Source organism: Typopeltis vanoorti, chromosome 24 (genome assembly GCF_054136105.1).
Source record: "Typopeltis vanoorti isolate ZY-2024b chromosome 24, IOZ_Tvanoo_1.0, whole genome shotgun sequence".
Taxonomy (NCBI): domain Eukaryota; kingdom Metazoa; phylum Arthropoda; class Arachnida; order Uropygi; family Thelyphonidae; genus Typopeltis; species Typopeltis vanoorti.
In genome coordinates this window covers 5699082-5720826 of record NC_143572.1, presented here as the reverse complement: position 1 = coordinate 5720826, position 21745 = coordinate 5699082, and the positions used below count along the sequence as shown (strand labels likewise).

At 35.8% G+C, this 21745-nt stretch overlaps 1 protein-coding gene across 1 annotated transcript in view; it reads right to left on the bottom strand.

The window, feature by feature from the left end:
- Positions 1–21745, bottom strand: part of Mhcl (Myosin heavy chain-like) — a 719798-nt gene that overhangs the window by 381604 nt on the left and 316449 nt on the right. The window contains exon 17 of the mRNA XM_090414205.1: positions 8380–8546. Within this exon, the coding sequence (XP_090270331.1) occupies positions 8380–8546 (167 nt within the window). The remainder of the gene's footprint in view (positions 1–8379; positions 8547–21745) is intronic.

The following is a 21745-nucleotide window of genomic DNA, read 5'->3' as shown; positions in this document are numbered from 1 at the left end:
ACGTTATTCTGACGAGTTATGTAGTGAGCGAGCTAATCGCAAAGAAGCTGAGGCTTCATGTAGAGGAAGAGTTTGTAAAAGAGTGCATGGTGGCTACTGTGGAGTTGTTAGCACCAAACAAAGTAAAATTGTTTCAGAGTGTTAGTTTGTCTTGGAGAACCATCTCAGATTGGATTACTGACTTAGTGCAGATGTGGTAATCCTGCAAGAGGATTTGAATAAGCTAGACAGATGGGCAAATGAATGGGGTGTCTGTTTAATGCAACAAAATGTAAGGGCTTGAGGTTTGGGACACATCAATGGGAAGCTGCATGCTCTATTGGAGGGGCTATACTGGAGGAAGTATAGGAGACAACAGATCTGGGGTTAATAATTGATAGAAACCTGAAATTCAAGGGACATATTGCAAAGGTGGTGAAGGTAATACAGAGGATTGCTGCAATAATGAGAAGGTCACTGACCTTTTATCACTGAATGATAAAAGAGTTATCATTCAGTTGTATAAGACCCTGATCAAACCACACTTAGACTATTGTTCTCAGATTTGATGGGGATAAATTAATTGAGGAACGGGTACAAATGCAGATAACAAAGACAGTTTCAGGACTGTACAATGTTAGTTATGAGGATCAGCTGAGGGAATGTGGACTGCAAAGTTTGGTGGATAGAAGAAGGAGAGGTGATATGATTGAGACTTTCAAACTATACAGAGGCGGTTACAGGGTTGATCCTGGGGAGTTCTTTCGTTTGGTTGAACAGCAGGAAGGAGTGAGGATAAGGGGTCATCCCTGGAAGTTATGAAAGGAAACTGTGAGCAAGAGAGTAAGGAGTGGTTTCTTTGCATGGAGGGTGGATGAAGCATGGAATGCATTGCCTAAGAGAGTGGTGAGAGTGAAAACGGTCAATGAGTTTAATGAGTGGTATGATAGACTTTGTGTTTCCTAGGAAGGACCTCCCTCGATGAGTCTTTTGACTCCTTGGAGGCATGATTAATAATAATATCAGGTTTAATACCTTCATAAGTGATCCATATAGATAATGAGGGATCCTTGTCTGACACCAGATGTAACATTAAACCATCTTCTTGTACTTCCTTCAATTCTAACTGCTGACATACAACTCTAATAAAGACTAAGTATTTTTTGATATAATGCCCCATTGATAACATACAACTGTAGCGTTTTGAATAACTTCTCTCTTGGCACCTTGTCATATGCTTTTTTTCCAGATCGATAAAGTTTAAATACAGATCTCTGTTATATTCCCATGATTTCTCAGTTATTTGTTGTAAAGTGAAAATCTGATCCTAATAGCTTCTATTTGGCCTGAATCCAGCTGGTTCTTCACCAAGCTTCTCTTCTACAATCCTTCTCAACAGTTTCTCAAGTATACTTGCATATATCTTGCCAGGAACACTTAATAGGGAAATACCTCTGTAATTCTCACATTCAGTTTTATTTCCCTTTTTATATATGGGTACTATGAGAGCTCTACTCCAGATGTCCAGGCCTTCTGAACTATGCAGTGCAGCCACTGTAAGACTTTTATACCTCTATACCTTAGCATTTCTGGTCGAATATCATCTATTCCAGCTGCCTTTCCACATTTAAGGCTTTTGATGTCTTTGTTTTTTTTACCACTGTGCTGTCACTGATTGTTTCATTTAGCAATTTTTCAAAGTAATTACTCCATACTTCAGGGATATATTTTTTGTTGGTTTTCATGTTACCTTTATCACCTCTAATTCCTTTTACAGCACCCTTCCCCCCACCATTTCTGAGCTTTTTCAATAACCTCCAGAATACCTTGCCACTTTCTTGATATTTATATTATATGTTCTTATGTAAAGTCTTCTCATGACTTTTGTTTAGTTTAGTTAGCTAGTTTTACACAGTGTTTAGATGTTACATTTGTCTCTGTATTCTTTAAGTGCACAAGCTGACTTATTTTCCAGAAACTTTTGCTATGCTTTCTTCTTTTCCTTCCCTGCCTCTTTAACTTCCCGTGTCCACCATGGAGTTCTGATTTTTCTATCCTTGCAGACAACTTCACCACATGCCTCTCTGGCTGCATCAATGTTTTCTTCAGGGCTTGCCACTGAATCTGCAAGGTTTGGATCCTGTTCTCAAACTCTTTCATTTTTTCTTGAATAATATTTGTGGATTTTAGTTTACAGTTCACATCTGAGAGCTGCTCAACTTTTATTTGCTTTAAAACTTTCTTGCATGTTCTTCTTTTCAATATGAAATTGAATTTTATCCTGCTCAAGACTAAATAGTGATCACCTCTTATTTCAAATCCTCTGTACACTCTGGTGGCCTGCACCAGGGAGAAAACATAAGTATTAACACATAGTCAATGAAACTTATGTTATTCCTTGCCTCTTCTCTCCATGATTTGTGCACATTTTTATGTTGGAACATTGTGTTATAAATAACTAGTCCATGTCCTGAGCAGAAATCCAACAGGTATTTGTTTTAAATTTCAGATTTTAATTGTTTCAGAAATGTTTCAAATTTTAAAACTTTACATTTCACATCAGTGAACTGGCATCCCTACTCTCATGTCCATCCAATGAGCCTATTCAAATCTTTTAGTAAGGTCACAACATCTGCTCTAATCCGTATAGTTTGTCCGAACTTTGCATCACCTGCACACAACTGAAAATCCCCATTCAAGTCTCCCCCAATATCATTAACAGACAGGTTAAACAGCAATGGTCCTAAAACAGATGCATAAGGCACACCAAAAGATGCTAAATTATAAGTGATTTAGCATCTTTTTCATTTACTCCTTCTCCTCGTTATACGTGTATTAGACCAAGTGACCTGTTCCGTTCGTATTAGGAATCTGACATAAAAATAATTCCTTGCTCAGTAGGCCCAAACAAAAACATAAAAACCTGAAATATCCTGGTGTTTGCCGAATTTGGTGCAACTGCAATAAGCCTAATTTCAGACAGAGGGAAAAATCCATCGAATTACATCGTGAGGAACATAAAAGAGACGTCACATATGACACAACCAGAGCTAGTGTTCTGTTTAACCATGTCCCAAATTCTGTTCACACTAATGGGCAATACTTCATTCATCCAGTCTTATGGGACAGATCTGAAAAATATCTTTTGATACTATGATGAACTGGAAAGAAAAATTGTATAATCCAAAGAAATCGTCCTCAGTCTAGTACATCTTAACACTAACCTCAGCTATAATCTCTTAGACTGTCATTGCAATGCCATCCAACTTTGGTGTTCACAAGATATTGAACACATGCATATGCCTAACAAAGAAGACATACACAGAACACCTTCAAATGTTAATACTTTAATGCTTTAATGTCTAGTTTTTTAGTCTTTTACAATTTTTGTTGGTTGTTCCTTGTTATGCACCTGAAGAAGTCTTCTCATCATCATCAAATTCCTGCCATGTAGTACTATCATATCCTGTACAGGAGTGTACAGGATATGATAGTACTACATGAAAAATTTACATCATTACTAACTTCCTATCTACAATTTTCATTCAAATCATTCTGTTACTTGTCAAGACTCCAATATTACCAGATCTTATATTTCTATTGTCTAAGGCAGTTTGTACCGTATCAATCCACCTATATCTTGTTCTTCCTCTGGGTCATTTTCCTGTTAACCTGGCAGAGAACACTTGTTTTGCTAATCTTTCCACGTCCATTCTGTTTAAGTGTACACACCATGAGATTAGCTCTGCTAACGCATTCCTGGATGCTGACAATGTCAAGTTCTTTCCTAATATTCTCGTTTTGCCATTGATTTGCCTATGATATCGCCATTGATGCCATCTGTTCACACCTCTAATCTTTCTCAGGACTCTCATATCTGTGGTCTCCAGTCTTTGGTCAAGTGTTTTACTTCTGACCCAGCTCTCAGATCCATAAGTTAAAACTGGTTTGAACACTGTCTTGTATACAGCTAATTTTGTGTTCTGACTAATTTCTCTCTTATTCCATATGAATTTATTCAATTGACTTCCTACCATACCAGCTTTGTTGATTCTGTTGTCTATTTCCATATTTGATTTACCATCTTCACTAAAAATTGTGCCTAACTAGCTGAAATGTTTTACTTGTTCCACAGGTTCTCCGTTCACAATGCAGTTGACATTTTCAACGATTCTGCCTATTTTCATTGTCTTTGTTTTTTTATTGCTGACCTTCATACCATATCTATTACAACAGTTATTCAATTTAGTAAGGGAATCTTGCAGACTTGTAGCAGATTTATACTTTATAGATTTATAGACAAAGTATAACATCATCCGCATAAAGCAAAGAGCTGACATTCTTCTTCTTCTTATTGTGCTATCTTCTATCGAAGGTCAGCGGCCATCTTAGCAAACAAACTGCGGTCTTGTGCTAATCTGAGCAGTTGTGCACTGCTCTTTCCTGTCCACGTCTTGATGTTGTAAAACCATGACATTCTTTTTCTTCCTCTAGTTCCTTTGCACTCAATTCTTCCTACCAAAATAGTTTGTAAAAATTGGTATTTGCTGTTTCTCATGAGAGCTGACAGGATCAGATCTTCATTTTATGAAAAATAGTTGAGAAAGCATGGGAATATAACACAGATCTGTATTTAAGTTTTGTCGATTTGGAAAAGGCATATGAAAAGGTACCAAGAGAGAAGCTATTCAATACACTACAGTTATATGGTGTCAATTATATCAAGCAATACTTAGTCTTTATTTGAGTTGTAAGTCAGCAGTCAGAATTGAAGGAAGTTAGAAATGAAGGAGCTGACATTAACATCTCCAATTTTGATATCATGTTTAATACCACTTTCCTTCATAATGTGAAGATTATTGTGATATAGATAATGAATAACAGAGGGGATAATGTACATCCTTGTCTCACACCAGATTTAACATTAAACCATCTTCCTGTATACTTCCTTCAATTCTAACTGCTGACTTACAACTCAAATAAAGACTAAGTATTGCTTGATATAATTGACACCATATAACTGTAGCATATTGAATAGCTTCTCTCTTGGTACCTTGTCATATGCCTTTTCCAAATTGACAAAACTTAAATACAGATCTCTGTTATATTCCCATGCTTTCTCGACTATTTGTCTTAAAATGAAGATCTGATCCTGACAGCCTCTATTTGGCGTGAATATAGCTTGTTCTTCACCCAGCTTTTCTTCCACAATTCTTCTCAATCGTTTCTCAAGTATACTTGCATATATCTTGCCAGGAACACTTAATAGGGAAATATCTCTGTAATTCTCACATTGAGTTTTATTTCCCTTTTTATATATGGGTACAATGAAAGCTCTAATCCAATCATTGGGAATTCGTCCCTCTGTCCAGGCATTCTAAACTATGCAGTGCAGCCACTGTAAGACTTTTATACCACCACACTTCAGCATTTCTGGTTGAATATCATCTACTCCTTCTGCCTTTGATGGCTTTTTCTACTTCCAGTATGGATATGTATTCCTGACTGCATGCCTGGTCAGTGTTTTTTTTTTTTTTTTTTTTTTTTATCACTGTGCTATCATCACTGCTTGTTTCATTTAGCAAATTTTCAAAGTAATTACTCCATACTTCCAGGATATCTTTTTCTTCCGTTTTCATTCCACCTTTATCATCTCTAACTTCTTTTACAGCACTCTTTCCTCCATTCCTAAGCTTCTTCAACAACCTCCCTCCAGAATATTTTGCCACCTTCTTGATATTTATTTTCTATGTTCTTGCCAAAGTCCTCCAATGACTTTTGTTTAGCTAGTTTTACACACTGTTTAGCTTTCTTACATTTGTCTCCGTATTCTCTAAGAGCACAAGCTGACTTATTTGCCAGAAACTTTTGATATGCTTTCTTCTTTTCACTTCCTCTTTAACTTCCTGTGTCCTCCATAGAGTTCTAATTTTTCTATCCTTGCAGACAACTTCACTAGATGCCTCTCTAGCTGAATCAATCAGGGTTTCCTTCAGGGCTTGCCACTGAATCACCACGGTTTGGTTCCTGTTCTCAAACTCTTTCATTTTTCCTTCAATAGTCTTTGTGTATTTTAGTCTACAGCTGACATCTGAGAGCTGCTCAACTTTTATTCGCTTTAAAACTTTCTTACATGTCATTCTTTTCAATATGAAATTCAATTTTATCTTGCTCAAGACTAAATAGTGATCACTTCCAATTTCAAATCCTCTGTACATCCTCTGAACATAGTCAATGAGACTTTTCTTATTCCTTGCCTCTTCTCTCCATGTGAATTTGTGCACATTTTTATGTTGGAACATGGTGTTAGTAATAACCAGGCCATGTCCTGAGCAGAAATCGTATTTGCCATTATTATTAGCTTTGCTCTTTTCTCCAATTTTCCAAAAACATTTTTGTATGTCTGACAATCACTTCCTACTCTGTTATTTAAATCCCCAACAAGGACCAACTTTTCCTTTTTCATTGTGTCAGTAGCTTTCTGTAGAGCCTCAAAAAATTCCTCCACTTCTATCTTAGTAGAACCTTCTTTGGGACCATAGGCACAAATAAGTCTCATTGTCCAGTTCCCCATTCTGATATTTGCCCAAATCACTCTACTTGACACTGCCTGCCATTCAAGAAGATGAGCCTCGTATTTTGTGTTGAATACTATGGCTGCTAATCCTTTTCCTTGAGTGTCATTGCCTGAATATAACATTTTGTATTTATTATATATAGGAAGAAGTCTTCTATGAAGATGAAATTAGTCACACAATATACTTAAAATAATATTTTTATCTCTCAGCTTTCAGTCATCTTTTTCTTTTTTTTTTTGTAAAGAAAGTAATTGGTCAATATGTCTGCCGGAACAAGCAATTATATTCGGCAAGCAGGTAAGAACACCATTTACAGAAGCGTGGAGCATATCTGGGTGGATGCAAGGAACTTAATGCCGAATGGCATCTTTTAAATTGGCTAAGGAAGATTGGCTGCTCAGGTACACTTTGGAGTTTATATAGCCCAAGAACCAAAAATCTACTGCTGTCAGGTCTGGAGACTGAGGAGACTATGCAGATTTGCAATTATGGATGATAAGTTGTTTTTGACCAAATGTGCTGATGAGAAATTGCTTCATGGGTCATGTGATGTGAGGTGGCACCCCATCATGCATGAATATGACTGTGTGAAGAACATTTTTTTCCAGCGAGCATGGCCCCACATGCTCATATAGCAGTTGCAAGTAGTGCTGTGCATTTACTGAGCACATCTTCCAGCCCCTTGTTGCACATGACTCTTCAAAGAAAAGGGACCGAAAATGACAGATGCAGTGAAGCCACACCAAACAGTGAATGTAATGGTTCTTTTGTGTAGGCATGTGAATCCTGCACCCTAGTTATGTATATTAACTGTCCTATGCAATGAAAACTTCACTTCATCTGTCCAGAAAATGTACAGCCATTGTGGATCTTCCGAAGTTTAAGTAAGGTCACACATCTACTCTACTCCGTATAATTTTTCTGAACTATACGGAGTAGAACAGTTGGTCCAAGTTGCGAATTCCTCCCACTTAGTGGTATCAGTATAGCTAGTGAAGAGATTGAAGCTTGTATGGAAAGAAGTTTAACACACCAAGAAGGATGTGGAATACGGACGTTTTTGCTATGCCTATGATTCTTGAAGCTTCCCATGCACCGCTTACTTTAAGGCAGTAGACCCACTCATTGACTGTGCCACTAGGGTATTCATTCATGATACTACAGTGCTGGTATAAGCTTTAAATAACACTGGTCTGTCAGTGCGAGGGCGATCTGACAAACTTCCAGTTTTCTCAAAATGTCGTATTACAGACTGTAGTCTGGTAGGGGTGATAGGACCTTGACCTTCCACCATACTTTTCTGAGTTTGAAACTTTTGTAAAATTTCCACCATTTATGTAAAGTAACTTCCACCATATCCACCAATATCCATCACAGTAACAAATCTTTTTTTTCATAAAAATGATTCTGTTTGCACCAATGACTAGAAATTTGTATGCATTTATTACAAGCTGCCAGCGATATACTGCTATGTGTACCACTGGATTCTGCATTTTATAGGACTCATTTGCACGTACCTCACAAATGAGGTATGTGGTACAGTACCCCTCTATCAGTGAAAATGTGAACTAATTTTTTCCCTGCCAACCCCCCCCCCATGATTAACATTCATACAAACTGTACTCTAATATACCAATTTTTCTGATTTTTATGAATTATTGAAATATTTACAAATTTATGGGACACCCAGTATATAAATGTCAAATCAAGGACACTTTCTCAATTAGCTCCATGAGTTAACCAAGCTTCCAGTTAACAGCTTGGTTAACTGCTTGTTGGAGAAACTCTCTTACTTGCAATTTATTTTTTATTAAACATTTACCTGACTAAGGCCAAGTCGGTATGTGGTACTATCAATGTCAATATGTTCCAGAAGTGATTCAACAGCATGGCGCTCATCAAATATAGGATGTGTGGAATGATTTTCAGGAGGAATTAGAAGTTCAAATCGACGCCTGAATTCCCCATACATCAAGTGCTCTGGAAAACCTGAGGAGGAAGAAAAAAATGAAAGAATTCTGTACAGTTGTAGTCTTGTAAAAAATTGTACTTTGGGAAACTAATACTATTACATGATATATATATAACAGAACAGCTAATTGAGGTACATTTCTTGCAGTAAAATAACTGTAACAAGAATTTGAAAGTCATCTAAGAGATAGGAGACAGTATAGTTGTTGCCTGTATACAGAAAAGAAGCTGATTTGTTATCATTTCAATAAACATCTCATGTGCACACTTCATGTTCAGACTGGAGGATGCTTAACTATCAAAGTAGATACAGGTGACTCTCATTAGAGCAAACTCTTAGGGACAACAAGAATAGTTTGTTACAGCAGATAGTTTGCTATAGTGAATATGTTTTAGTAGTGAATTGCACCTATGAGGATATGGTTGGTTCTTTTCAGCAGTTTGTTTGTTACAGTAAGATTTTTATAGCAATGTTTGCTATAGTGGGATGCTGTGACTGGAAGGAAATTTCCTCATAGCCTGTAAAGAATGCAAAAATTAACCAGGGTTTAGGTCAGAAACCCTGGTTATTTTCTACATGTTCTAATGCATGCCCAACTTCACCTTTTCATGTGTCTAATAAGTTCTCTTCTATTGCATCAGTCTTATGACTGGTAGCTCAGCAGCATTTCCTTCCATTCTTCTCTTCTGTTTGCTTTTCTCTTTAAGCTTAATAAGTATCCACCTGGATAATGAAGAACGGGTTGGCAATTTAGGACTGAGTCAAACAAACTTATTCTGTAATGAATTAAACCACACACAATAAAAGACGGTACAACACAAGATGAAACATTGTCCTGGCTCTTTGTCTCCACTTCCCTTTATCATGCTGTGGCAGTAGACTCACAATTTTCAGTTTCTCATTCTTCTTATTTGTTTATACCAACAAATCTTTCATATCTTCAGGGATAAGTATTAAAATTAAACAGAAACATAAAACACCCAAAAACTTTAACATATTAAAAAACAGAAACTGTAAGGTGGATGACTGACTGCTCTCAATTCTAAATTGACATTTGTTCATTCTTGAAAACTAGAAAATCACTTAAGTCTGTGTTCTCCTCTGCCTCCTCTCCAAATGCTGTTTGCACATTTTGGAGATAGTGTAACATTTCAAAAGTCTCTAAAGAAGCAGTTTTACTAAGTTTAAATTAAACTTGGTTTGGTATGATGGTATCACTCAACAGACTAATGAAGCGACAGTCCAGGAACATTAGGTGGTACTTTGTATGTGAGCAAAATACTAAAATATAATCCTTCTTTAATCAAGCCATGTTTGTCCATTATGAAAACTCACTAATAGGTATCCCTATATATCCAGAATACAAAGTTTGAGTGTGTGTGTGTATGTGTGTAAAGATTTTCCAGCTATAATATAAAACTAATAATATATATAAACTACAGTAAAGAGCCAAGTGGTTATTTTTTCAGCGACATAAATTGAGTTAAGGGGATAATAAATCCCTCATTATTTTAAAGGTCGAAACCGGTCTGGGTAGTGACCTTCCTCATAATGTAAAACAGTAATACATCTCCTAGGAGCTGCATTTTATATTATGAGAAAATATTAAGGATAGTGATCGAAACTTGCTCCACCTTTGCTCCGAGTTGCCCTAGTGTTGTACTACCAGGTGTTGACTTATGCTTGGACTCGCCGAAAGTTCTTCGGCATGAAACTCTTAGATTTCAATCTTCGAGTTTCTTATTCGGCTTTAAAATAATGAGGGATTTATTATCCCCTTAACTCAACTATATATAAAATTTGAAAAAAAAAAAAAAAAAAAAAAAACCTTCAAAGATTTATCTTGGTATAGAAAGGCTTATTGTGTTCATTGTACATGTTGTTTAATTTTGACGGTATATATCTGAACACTGAATTATAAGTAAATAATTATTTATTAACTTATTGCTGATATTTTGCTGGTGTTATAACCAGCATCTTCAGAGCACAAAAACACAGTTTGTCACAGTACGTGAGACTACAACAACATGGTGTAACAAAGGGACTAGTTTAACAAAATTGTAGCAACAACACAAAGACTAAAGTCCTAATTAGTCGCCCTCTAAAAAAAAAAAAAAAAAAAAAAAAAAAAAAAAAAAAAAAAAGAGCGAAAGCAGGTACTAGTAATGTCTTAAGATGACTGTCTAACAAATCTTAGGCAAATTTATACAACACCATATTTGTTGAGATTCGGAGCTTGTTTCAAGGATTCTGTTGCTTCTAAGAACAATCTCTCTCTCTCTCTCTCTCTGACTTGTAAAAGCTTGATCCTGTGTGCAGGGGGTATCCAAAGCATGGTCTGCTAGGCCCGACTTGTCATAGTGCCAGATGTATCTTTTATGTTCACTGATGCAGATGACCACAGTTCTTCCTGTTTGATCATAGTAAGCTTGATCACAAGAGCAGGGTACTACTTCGTAGACTCCTGAATGTGGCAAAGGAGGGATGCTGCCCTCTGGTGAACGGATGAGAGTTGCTAATTTGACACACGGGCTGAATACAGTGCATAGTTGATGTTTATTGAGAATTCTAGATATCTTTTCCGATGTGCCTTTAATGTATGGGATGGTGACTGTTTCTTGTAGCTCTCTGCGATGGATAGTGGGAGGGGTTTCTTAGGAGCATTTAATATTTTGTTTATCTTATGGGGATTATAGCCATTTGCCAAGAAGGTGTGGCTTAAGTGTGCCAGTTCAGCAACAAGAGCATTGTCATTGGAACAGATTGCTCTCTCACTCTGTGGGTTAACATTCTTAAGATACCATACTGTTGAGAAGGGCGATGGTGTGATTATTTGTAAATATCTCCCTATATGTGTGGGTTTTCTAAAAACTGAGAATGATAAAAACCATCTGGAAGACGTGTGATTAGCGTATCCAGGAAGGGCAGACGGTTATTAGCTTCCAGTTCCATTTTTAAAGTGGATATTTGGATGTTAGCTATTTAAATGCGCTATGAATGTATCCAATGTGCCTGGGCCTTGTGGCCATATAGCAAGCACATCGTCAACATAGCGTAGCCAAAGTGTTCATTTGAGAGTGGCTGTACTGATAGCTAGTTTTTCCAGGTGTTCTATGTAGAAGTTGGCTAAAGGGGGAGAAAGAGGGGAGCCCATAGCTGTCCCCTCTAATTGTTTGTATATTTTCCCTTTCCATGATGTGAAATATCCTGTATGTATTGTGGATTTAAATTATTCAAATATATCAGGGGAAAAGTGTGACTTTAGCAGATTAAGGGGTTTCAATTAGTGGTACATTTGTGAATAGTGAGGTGATATCAAAGCTCACCATTAAGTCTGAACTTTTTAAGGTATGGTGTTCTAAAATACTTTTTAGGTGAGCAGAATTTTTGACAAAGGAGGGAGAATTGTTTATGAGAGTGGCTAGTAGCTTAGCTAAATGTCTAGCCAGTTTGTATGTGGGACTATTTATACTATCTGCAATAGGGCGCAAGGGTGTACCTTGTTTGTGAATTTTTGGTGCTCCATATATCCTGGATGTTTTAACATGGAAGAGCTTCAGTTTGTTTACTGTTTCTTTTTTCTTTAATTTATGCATTTTATTCTTTTGTGTGTTGGTGGGATTGCGATCTATAATTTTGTATGTTGATTGTTCTGAAAAAGTGTGTGTATTTTGTTTTCATATTCTGTTGTGTCCATCACCACGGTTGCGTTCCCTTTGTCTGCTATTGTTATGATAATCTGGTTATTATTATGTAACGTTATCTTTTAGAGAAATGATTTCCTTACAAGGGATATTATTTTTGGGAGGCTTAGACTGGATTAGGATGTTGGCCATATCTAAACGTATGTTATTGATAGTTGCTGGAGGCAGGTCGTACATTTCCCATTCAATGGATGCCATTATTTCGGCTTTTGGAACTTGTTTGGGAGTAACAGCAAAATTGTGCCCCAAACTTAAAGTACTAATGGCTTCTTTGGTTAAGGTGAGCAATGATAAATTCACAAAGACTCGATCTTGTTATAATTGCGGTCGTTGTGTAGCACTATGTTGCTGGAGATTTTCAAACTTTTTCTGGTGCCACTTTTTTGACTTTGATGAATTCTTTTCCAGCCGTTGCATCAGTGATGTTGTCTAGGATTTCCCACAGTTCTGTGTTTAAAATATTAAATACTAGTTCATGTAGCATGTTGATGGTTGAATTTAATTTTGATAACTCAAGGCAAGTGGTGTTAATCTGTTCTCATAATAGTGCTACACTCACTTGTCTACAAATACATTGGACTTTGGTCGAGTGGAACTTGTTTTTAATTTTCACACAGTTAGGTATTAAATTGGTGTCTCGGCACCTCTTTAAGAAGGCTAACCTGTTCAGTTCCTGCACCAATTTCAACTTCCACTCACTGTATTGTCGTGTTTTGCGTACAATATCATCTGCATGAAGAATCCTCAAATGTGTACTGTGACGAACTGTGTTTTTGTGCTATGAAGATGCTGGTTATAACACCAGCGAAATATCAGCAATAAGTCAATAAATAATTATTTACTTATAATTCTGTGTTCTGATATATATCGTCAAAATTAAACAACATGTACGACGAACACATAAGCCTTTCCACACGTTTGAGGATTCTTCACGGAGACGATACTGTATGCAAGACAACAATAGGGTAAGTGAAAGTTGAAACTGGTCGACAACTGAACATGTTAGCCTTCTTAAAGAGATACCAAGACACCAATTTAATACCTAACTGTGTGAAAATTAAAAACAAGTTCCACTTGGCCTAAGCCCAATGTATTTGTAGACGAGCGAGTGTAGCTCTATTACAAGAACAGATTTAATGCCACTCACTTTGAGTTATCAAAATTAAATTCAACCATAGACACACTACGTGAACTACTATTTAATATTTTAAACAAGGAACTGTGGGCGATCCAGACAACATACCGACGCAATGGCTAGAAAGGAATTCAAAGTCAAAAACCGGCACCAGAAAAAGTTTGAAAATCTCCAACAATGCAGTGCTACACAACGACTGCAATTACAACAAGATCGCGTCTTTGTGAATTCATCATCGCTCACCTTAACCAAAGAAGCCATTAGTACTTTAAGTCGAAGGCACAATTTTGCTGTTACTCCCAAACAAGTTCCAAAAGCCGAAATAATGGTGTCCGTCGAACAGGGAATATACAACCTACCTCCAGCAATAGCCAATAACATACATTTAGATGTGGCCAACATCCTAATCCAGTCTAAGCCTCCCAAAAATAATATCCCCCATAAGGAAATCATTGCTCTAAAAGAGTTACATAACAATAACCAGAATATCATAACAAAAGCAGACAAAGGGAATGCAACTGTGGTGATGGACACAACAGAGTATGAAAACCAAATGCACACACTTTTATAAGACCAGTCAACATACAAAAGAATAAGGTGCATAAATTACTGAAAAAAGTCACTTCCTGGACTAAAGAAACAGTAAACAAACTCGCGCCCTTCCAGGTTTTCAAACAGTTCTTATTTGGACATTGTGCGGTATTGGTACATGGATTTATTTCAATAATTATTAAAAATAATATCTCACCTTTTTCAAATGTGTGAGATTTGGTTAATACATAAAATATATAATTAAAGGTAAATTAATTTTCTTTATTAATTATACAAAGGTAAATTAAATTTTGTTTCTTTAAGCCCTTAAACAATGCCAAAACGAAAGTCCATTTTTAATTATGATTATTTGAAAGAATGGAATTTCATTGCAAAAGGAAAACATAATGATTTTGTTGGATTCTGATTATGTAGATATTATGTAGATATTAAATATTATTTGCTTCAGAATCCAACATGATCTTCCATCACAAAGGCTACATTTGTAAATATTATTTAATGTAAATAACTTAAATTATAATTTGATAATTTGATATCATGTAATTATCTTAATTATATCTAATATTTAATTGTTTAATCAAAGATATGTGTTAATAGTAATAAGATTCTGTATTAAATATTATTAAGCTATTTTATTTATTGTTATGTCAATATTATAAGAACTTGTATTTGTAATTTAACTACGCATTTATTGAAATGCAAATATTCTATTTATTCTTGTTTGTGAAAGTTTAACGTTATGTAATAACTGAATATAGCGGTATAACCTTATGTAACGTTAGCGAAAATGTTTACGTTTATTTGTTGTCATGGAAACGCGTGAAATAAACGAGCGCGAGTGGAACAGAGCGAGGGCTGGAAAAAGAATAATAAAAAAATATAAGAGGTAACAAGAGAGAGTTGGGACGAAAACTTGGAAGTGAAAGGAAGCAAGGGCATAAACTAGAGAAGTAGAAGTAAATGAAAGGTTCTTAAGGGCAGGAGCTAAGAGGATAATTTTTATAAGTGAGCAAGGACGAAGTGAATTTTATAGTTAGCTGAAAGTGAAGCCAGCAGTAATAATAAAAGGGAAATTGATGCTGTAATTGGATAATATAAAAAGCTGGACGTTCAAGGAAGAATTCTGAATAAACCCAGTTGGTCTAGAATTGCAGCTTATTTCCGATTTGCCCTAAGGAGAACCGCACAGTGTTTTAATTAGTTTATGAGTGGTAACAAGGATAGTTGAAGTACCCTGCAGTCGATGTCTGGATTTCTGAAGCGCGATTGACAGTGTTTTAATTATAACTGTGGATAAGTCTTGTAGATGTGTTTTTATTAAGTAAGATAAGTAAGTTCCAAAGGCTTGCTCACAACATGATTGATGTATTAGGAACTATTTCCGGTAAGGTTTATCATAGTGTATTATTTCTATGCTTGAAGAATTGTGTGTTAATTACGCTATGCTTAACGCTACTTTAACTGTGGAAACTCTTTGTGAATGAGAGTTGGAGATAAGAATTGTTTGAAAGATACTTTCAGCTATTAGTGCTTGTAATATTTTGAACTTATAGCATGACTGAGAATTGTGTGAAAACTAACTAGATTGGATGTTCCATTATATTAATTTAAGTGTAGAAACTTTGTAACCCAGAAGCTGAGAAAGTACATGTGAAGACTTGGAAGATTGTGCTATTGAGATTATCTAAACTTAATGTTTGACTTGTTTCTAGTATATAGAAATTAGAAGTAAAATTTATGTATTTATCATATAACCTTATATTAAATGTTTTGTTTTATTAATTTCAAGTGTGTTTGCCTGATTCTTTTTTATTGCACCGTTCATAAATAATTCGAATCTAGCGGGAGCCTCAAAAGAAAATATATACTTCGGCCTGATTGAATGGAAGACTGCTAACTAACTTTGAATTGATCCTACTACTTCATATAGATTTATCTAAGGACAGAGTGGTGCAGTATAATAGAAATTTCTCTACCCTTGGATTAGTGATCAATTTACAATTAGTTTTCCCTTATTTTATGAAAGTGACTTTTAACAAGATGGCGGATTCGAACATCAAGAGAACAAACATAAACAACAGACAAATATAAATAATTTTGTTGGATCCTACTTCGTCTTAATCTGTACCTTGGATCCGACATGTTATTTACTACGATGTTCTTAACCTAAAAATAGTTGCTAGTTGGTTTCTAATTCAAATATAGAGAAAATTTATATTTAAAGACTGCGCCACTCTATATCTGAATTAGTTCAAGAATTGAAGAAAGATCAACCCTCAACTATTTCTCCTTAATATATATACTGGCCGAGTATATTTGACTTACTTAATTTACCCGCTTTGGTTCGAATATTTTATGAATGGTGCAGTAAAAGAGATTCAGGCAAAATACAACTTTTGATTAACAAAAACAAACATTTAATATAAGCTATATAACACATAAATTCTACTTCTAATTTAAACAATAAAAACAAGTCAAACATTAAGCCAATCAATCACATTAGTTCAACCTTCCAAGCCTTCACGTACACGTTCTCAGCTTCTGAGTTACAAAGTTCCTACACATATATAAATATAATAGAACTTCCTATCTAATCAGTTTTCACACACTTCTCAGTCATGCTATAAGTTCAAAATATCGCAGGCACTAATAGTTGAAAGCATCTTTCAAACAATTCTTTCTCCAACTCTCATTCACAAAGAGTTTCCACAGTTAAAGTAGCGTTAAGCATAGCGTAATTAACACACAATTCTTCAAGCATAGAAATAATACACTATGATAAACCTTACCGGAAATAGTTCCTAATACATCAATCATGTTGTGAGCAAGCCTTTGGAACTTATTTATCTTACTTAATAAAAACACATCTACAAGACTTATCCACAGTTATAATTAAAACACTATCAATCGCGCGTCAGAAATCCAGACATCGACTGCAGGGTACTTCAACTATCCTTGTTACCACTCATAAACTAATTAAAACACTGTGCGGTTCTCCTTAGGGCAAATCGGAAATAAGCCGCAATTCTAGACCAACTGGGTTTATTCAGAATTCTTCCTTGAACGTCCAGCTTTTTATATTATCCGATTACAGCATCAATTTCCCTTTTATTATTACTGCTGGCTTCACTTTCAGCTAACTATAAAATTCACTTCATCCTTGCTCACTTATAAAAATTATCCTCTTAACTCCTGCCCTTAAGAACCTTTCATTTACTTCTACTTCTCTAGTTTATGCCCTTACTTCCTTTCACTTCCAAGTTTTCGTCCCAACTCTCTCTTGTTACCTCTTATATTTTTTTATTATTCTTTTTCCAGCCCTCGCTCTGTTCCACTCGCGCGTTTATTTCATGCGTTTCCATGAAAACAAATAAACGTAAACATTTTCGCTAACGTTACATAAGGTTATACCGCTATATTCAGTTATTACATAACGTTAAACTTTCACAAACAAGAATAAATAGAATATTTGCATTTCAATAAATGCGTAGTTAAATTACAAATACAAGTTCTTATAATATTGACATAACAATAAATAAAATAGCTTAATAATATTTAATACAGAATCTTATTACTATTAACACATATCTTTGATTAAACAATTAAATATTAGATATAATTAAGGTAATTACATGATATCAAATTATCAAATTATAATTTAAGTTATTTACATTAAATAATATTTACAAATGTAGCATTTGTGATGGAAGATCATGTTGGATTCTGAAGCAAATAATAATTACTCTAATATCTACATAATCAGAATCCAACAATGAAGTCGAATGCAAAATCTGTAGACGAATGCTTAGTATTGCACATGGGGGAAGATTGGATATTACACAATACATTAACACTCAGAAACATAAATTGAGCATTTCGAGTTCCAGTTCCAAAATTATCAGTACTTATTTTGTAAAACCAAATACCAGATTTATTTTTTATTTTGTAAAACCAACTCCCCAAAATTGTCCCGTATTTGGAAAACCAAATACAAGACATGGGTGACCCATGTCCCGTATTAGATTTTCAAAAATCTGGCAACCCTATTCAGGGCACACATGAAAAGATATCTAGAGTGTTTAATAAATATCAGCTGCATACCACCTTTAAACCATATATCAAATTGGCAACTCTCATCAGTTCAGCTAAGGAACTTTCTCCTTTATCACATCCAGGAGTGTATGAAGTGCCCTGTATTTGTGACCTGGCTTACTATGGACAGATAAGAAGAACTGTTGACATCTGACTCAGAAAATATAAAAATTACATTGAGCATTATTGTTACAGCAAGTCAGGACTAGCAGACTAATCCTTGGATATCTCTTCATGCAAGATTAAATGGAAAAAAACAAAAGTGCCACACAGAAGTAATTATAAATCAGAGAGAGTGCTTTTGGAATCAGCAACATCTTTTAAACATTCCCCAAACCGCAGTTATGACTGTCAGTTTACAAAAAATCTTGGAAACTATCGTTTTAAGATCAAATTAATCCTTGTATTTTTTCCTCTAACTTTATTCAACAACAGATGGATGATGCCAATTAGGACTTTAGTTCCTTGTGTTGTTCATTACAATTTTTAAACTAGCCCTAATGTAAACTAAATTGTTGCTGTTTGTGTACTGTAACACTGTTTTTTGTGCTCTGAAGATGCTCAATATAATGCCAGAAAAATATCAGCAAATAAGTTAAATAAATATTAATCGTTCTTGTGTTGTGAATTAATATTGTTAAATAAATTGACATGAACTGTCAACACATAAGCGCTTCTCCTTGTTTATGGATATTTCCTGAATGCAGTTTTGGCAGAATCTCCAAAATCTTTACAGATTTTGGAGATTCTACCAACCCTACAAATCTGTTCTGGATGAAGAAAGGTGGCATTTTTCCAATTGGACATTCAGCTGTTGACTGTATGATTAAGACCTGTGTTGTATTTGTTGCAGCCTCTGACGTTTTTTGTTTCTTACTTTGGTTTTATGTTGTTGTTTCTATAGTTTCTGAACCTGGTTGGAGCATGTTGAGCGTCCCTGATAAACAAGAGAAAGAAAAACTATTCATTATCTGGAGGAGTTTGATTTAGATCCAGTGCTCCCCACTCATGATGGAGTCGCACATGGGTGCTGAAATCTACAGCAAACATGTAACTGCACATGGGAGTGGAACACCAGAGCTACCCTGATGTTATACACTACAGCAAGCTTGAAGCCTGTCCCTGGACCATGGGAAAGGAGACCCACTGCCACACTCTTGACTTTTGCCAAGGACATCTGGAAAGAGGGATCCTGGTAGTCTTGTACTACTTAGGCCTCTGCTTCAACAAGATAGGGGGTCCTGGATGGCCTGGCCAAGATCAATCAACTAGTGGAAGCAGAGGCCAAAATAAATAATGCAAGATTACCAGGCCCCCCCCCCTTTTCGTATCTCCTTGGCAAAGGTCAAGAATGTGGCAGTGGGTATCCTTTCCCATGGTCTGGGTCTCAATGCACAGTAAACATATCAGCAAGGCATTAGATCCAAGTGATGGTTGTGTAGAAGAGAGGATAGTTAATCAAAATCAGGAGAAGTAAAGAGAAGAATATGGGAAGAAACGAATAAAAAAAGAATAAGAATGAAAAGGGCCAGTACCAGGAACAAGTGCCTCACATGGAAGAGTGTACTGTATGCATTTCAGTTCTCCATTGCTCTTGATGATAAGCAGGATTTAATGGTTTGAAATATAAAGAAGAAACAACTTAAATGTTAAACCATCAAATATTCAAACTGCTTGATATTTGTGAATTAAGTGAAGTTTTTGATATCTATATGGCATGCCAATAGGTGCAATATGAAATCAACAAACCATAGTGGACAACACGTTTGTTTGCCATCCTTTTAGAAAATAGAGCCCAAAATCTGGATTTGTGCATAGAGAAATAGCTATTTATAATATCACTTCATGGTATACAAGCCTTCTGTACACATACAAGGAAAAGCAGAATCAACTACTGCACTTCCCTCTGGCATCAACCTTCACAGAACCTGAATGATGGACTCACAGATATAAGGCACCTCTCAGGCATCAGCCACATCTATTTGGAAAAGGATAGCATGGTCTGTCACTCTACATGAAGGACTTCCAACACTATGAATTAATTATGATACCAGAATAGTCTGCATTATTGACTGCAATGATATTTTTCGATTTATATGCATCTGCCCTACTAAAGAAATCAAGACTATGTAATGCTTTACATATTATCTACCACTTTACAAATCACAAAGTCCATAAGTTCTCTATATGCCACTGACAGCAAACAGATGTGCAGTCAACTAACAGTATATCTGAATTATATATTTGTATAAGCCACTCATGAGAATAGTGATATACACAGTAGTATGTTTCATTCTAAAACCTGGCCTGTACTAATATTTATATCAACATAGTGCATATAGATAAAGAACAGATAAAAGATTTAGTGATGCTGTAAGTATGTAGTGAATGAGTTGATTGTATTGGTGGCACATACATGAATGTGTACGTGTACTACATGAATGTAAAGAGAATTGGCATTTCATCTGATGAAGTTGTTCAATCTATGTCTCATCTCTGGCAGGGTTCCAAGGGAATGGAAAGAGGGTAAGATAGTACTAATGCATAAAGGTGGCTTCAAGACAGAGGTAGAAAACTACAGACCAATTAATATATTGGGAGTGGTTATTAAAGTATTGGAAAAGTTGGTGAAAGGTAAAATACAACAGTGGGTAGATAGGGATGCGATACTCTAGTGGGCAGCATGGCTTTGTAAAGGGTAGGTCCTGTCTTAGTAACTTATTCACATTTTATAAAGTGACAGCAGAATTGGATAAAGGTAATGGCTACACCATGATGCTGCTCGACTTTGCAAAGGCATTTGACAGAATACCACATAGAAAATTATTAATATGGGAGAGGATGGGAATGGATATGAGGCTAGTAGCATGGATGGCAGATGGACAGACACCAGAGAGTAGTATATGGCAGAGGCTAGGAGAATGATGGTGACTAGTGAAGTACCTCAGGGTTTGGTACTAGGGCCACTTTAATTTTTTAATTTTTATTATTATTATCTGAGACCTCCAGGGAGTCAAGGACTCATCAAGGGAGGCTATAAATTACACAGCCCAGCTATCATACCTTCCCTTATATTCATTTATACTAGATGCACTCACTACCTGCAAGGGCAAATTATTCCACTCACTCACTGCTCTCTGGGAGAAAAATCTAGCTCTTAACTGAAAACAACCTTAACTTCCATGGATGCCCCCATGTTCTCTCCCTGCCTTCCATATAATGAAACATTTAATCATTTGAAATGCTATAGCACCCATTCAAAAGTTTATAGACCTCTATCATATCACCCCTCTTTCTCCTGTTACCCAGAGTCTGTAATCCACATACTCACAATCTGTCCTCATAATCTAAGTCCCATAATCCGGATATAATCTTTGAAATTCTTCTTTGCACCCTTTCCACAGCTTCTTTATCCCTTTGGAACCTGGGAGACCAAATATGCACACAGTAATCCAAGTGTGGTCTTATCAAAACCTTATATAGAGGCAAAATTACTTCCTTATCCTTACATATCAAGGTTCACTTCAACATAACAATTATCCTCTGAGTTATATTTGCAACTCTTGCTATGTGACCTTTGAACTTTAAATTTTTATCCATCAATACACCAATCCCTTGCCTCTTCAGTTTCTTGTAGCATAATCCCACTAATATAATATGCTGCTGGAACTCTAATCACACCAAAGTGCATAACTTTACACTTACTAATATTAAACTGACAGTCATTTTTGTT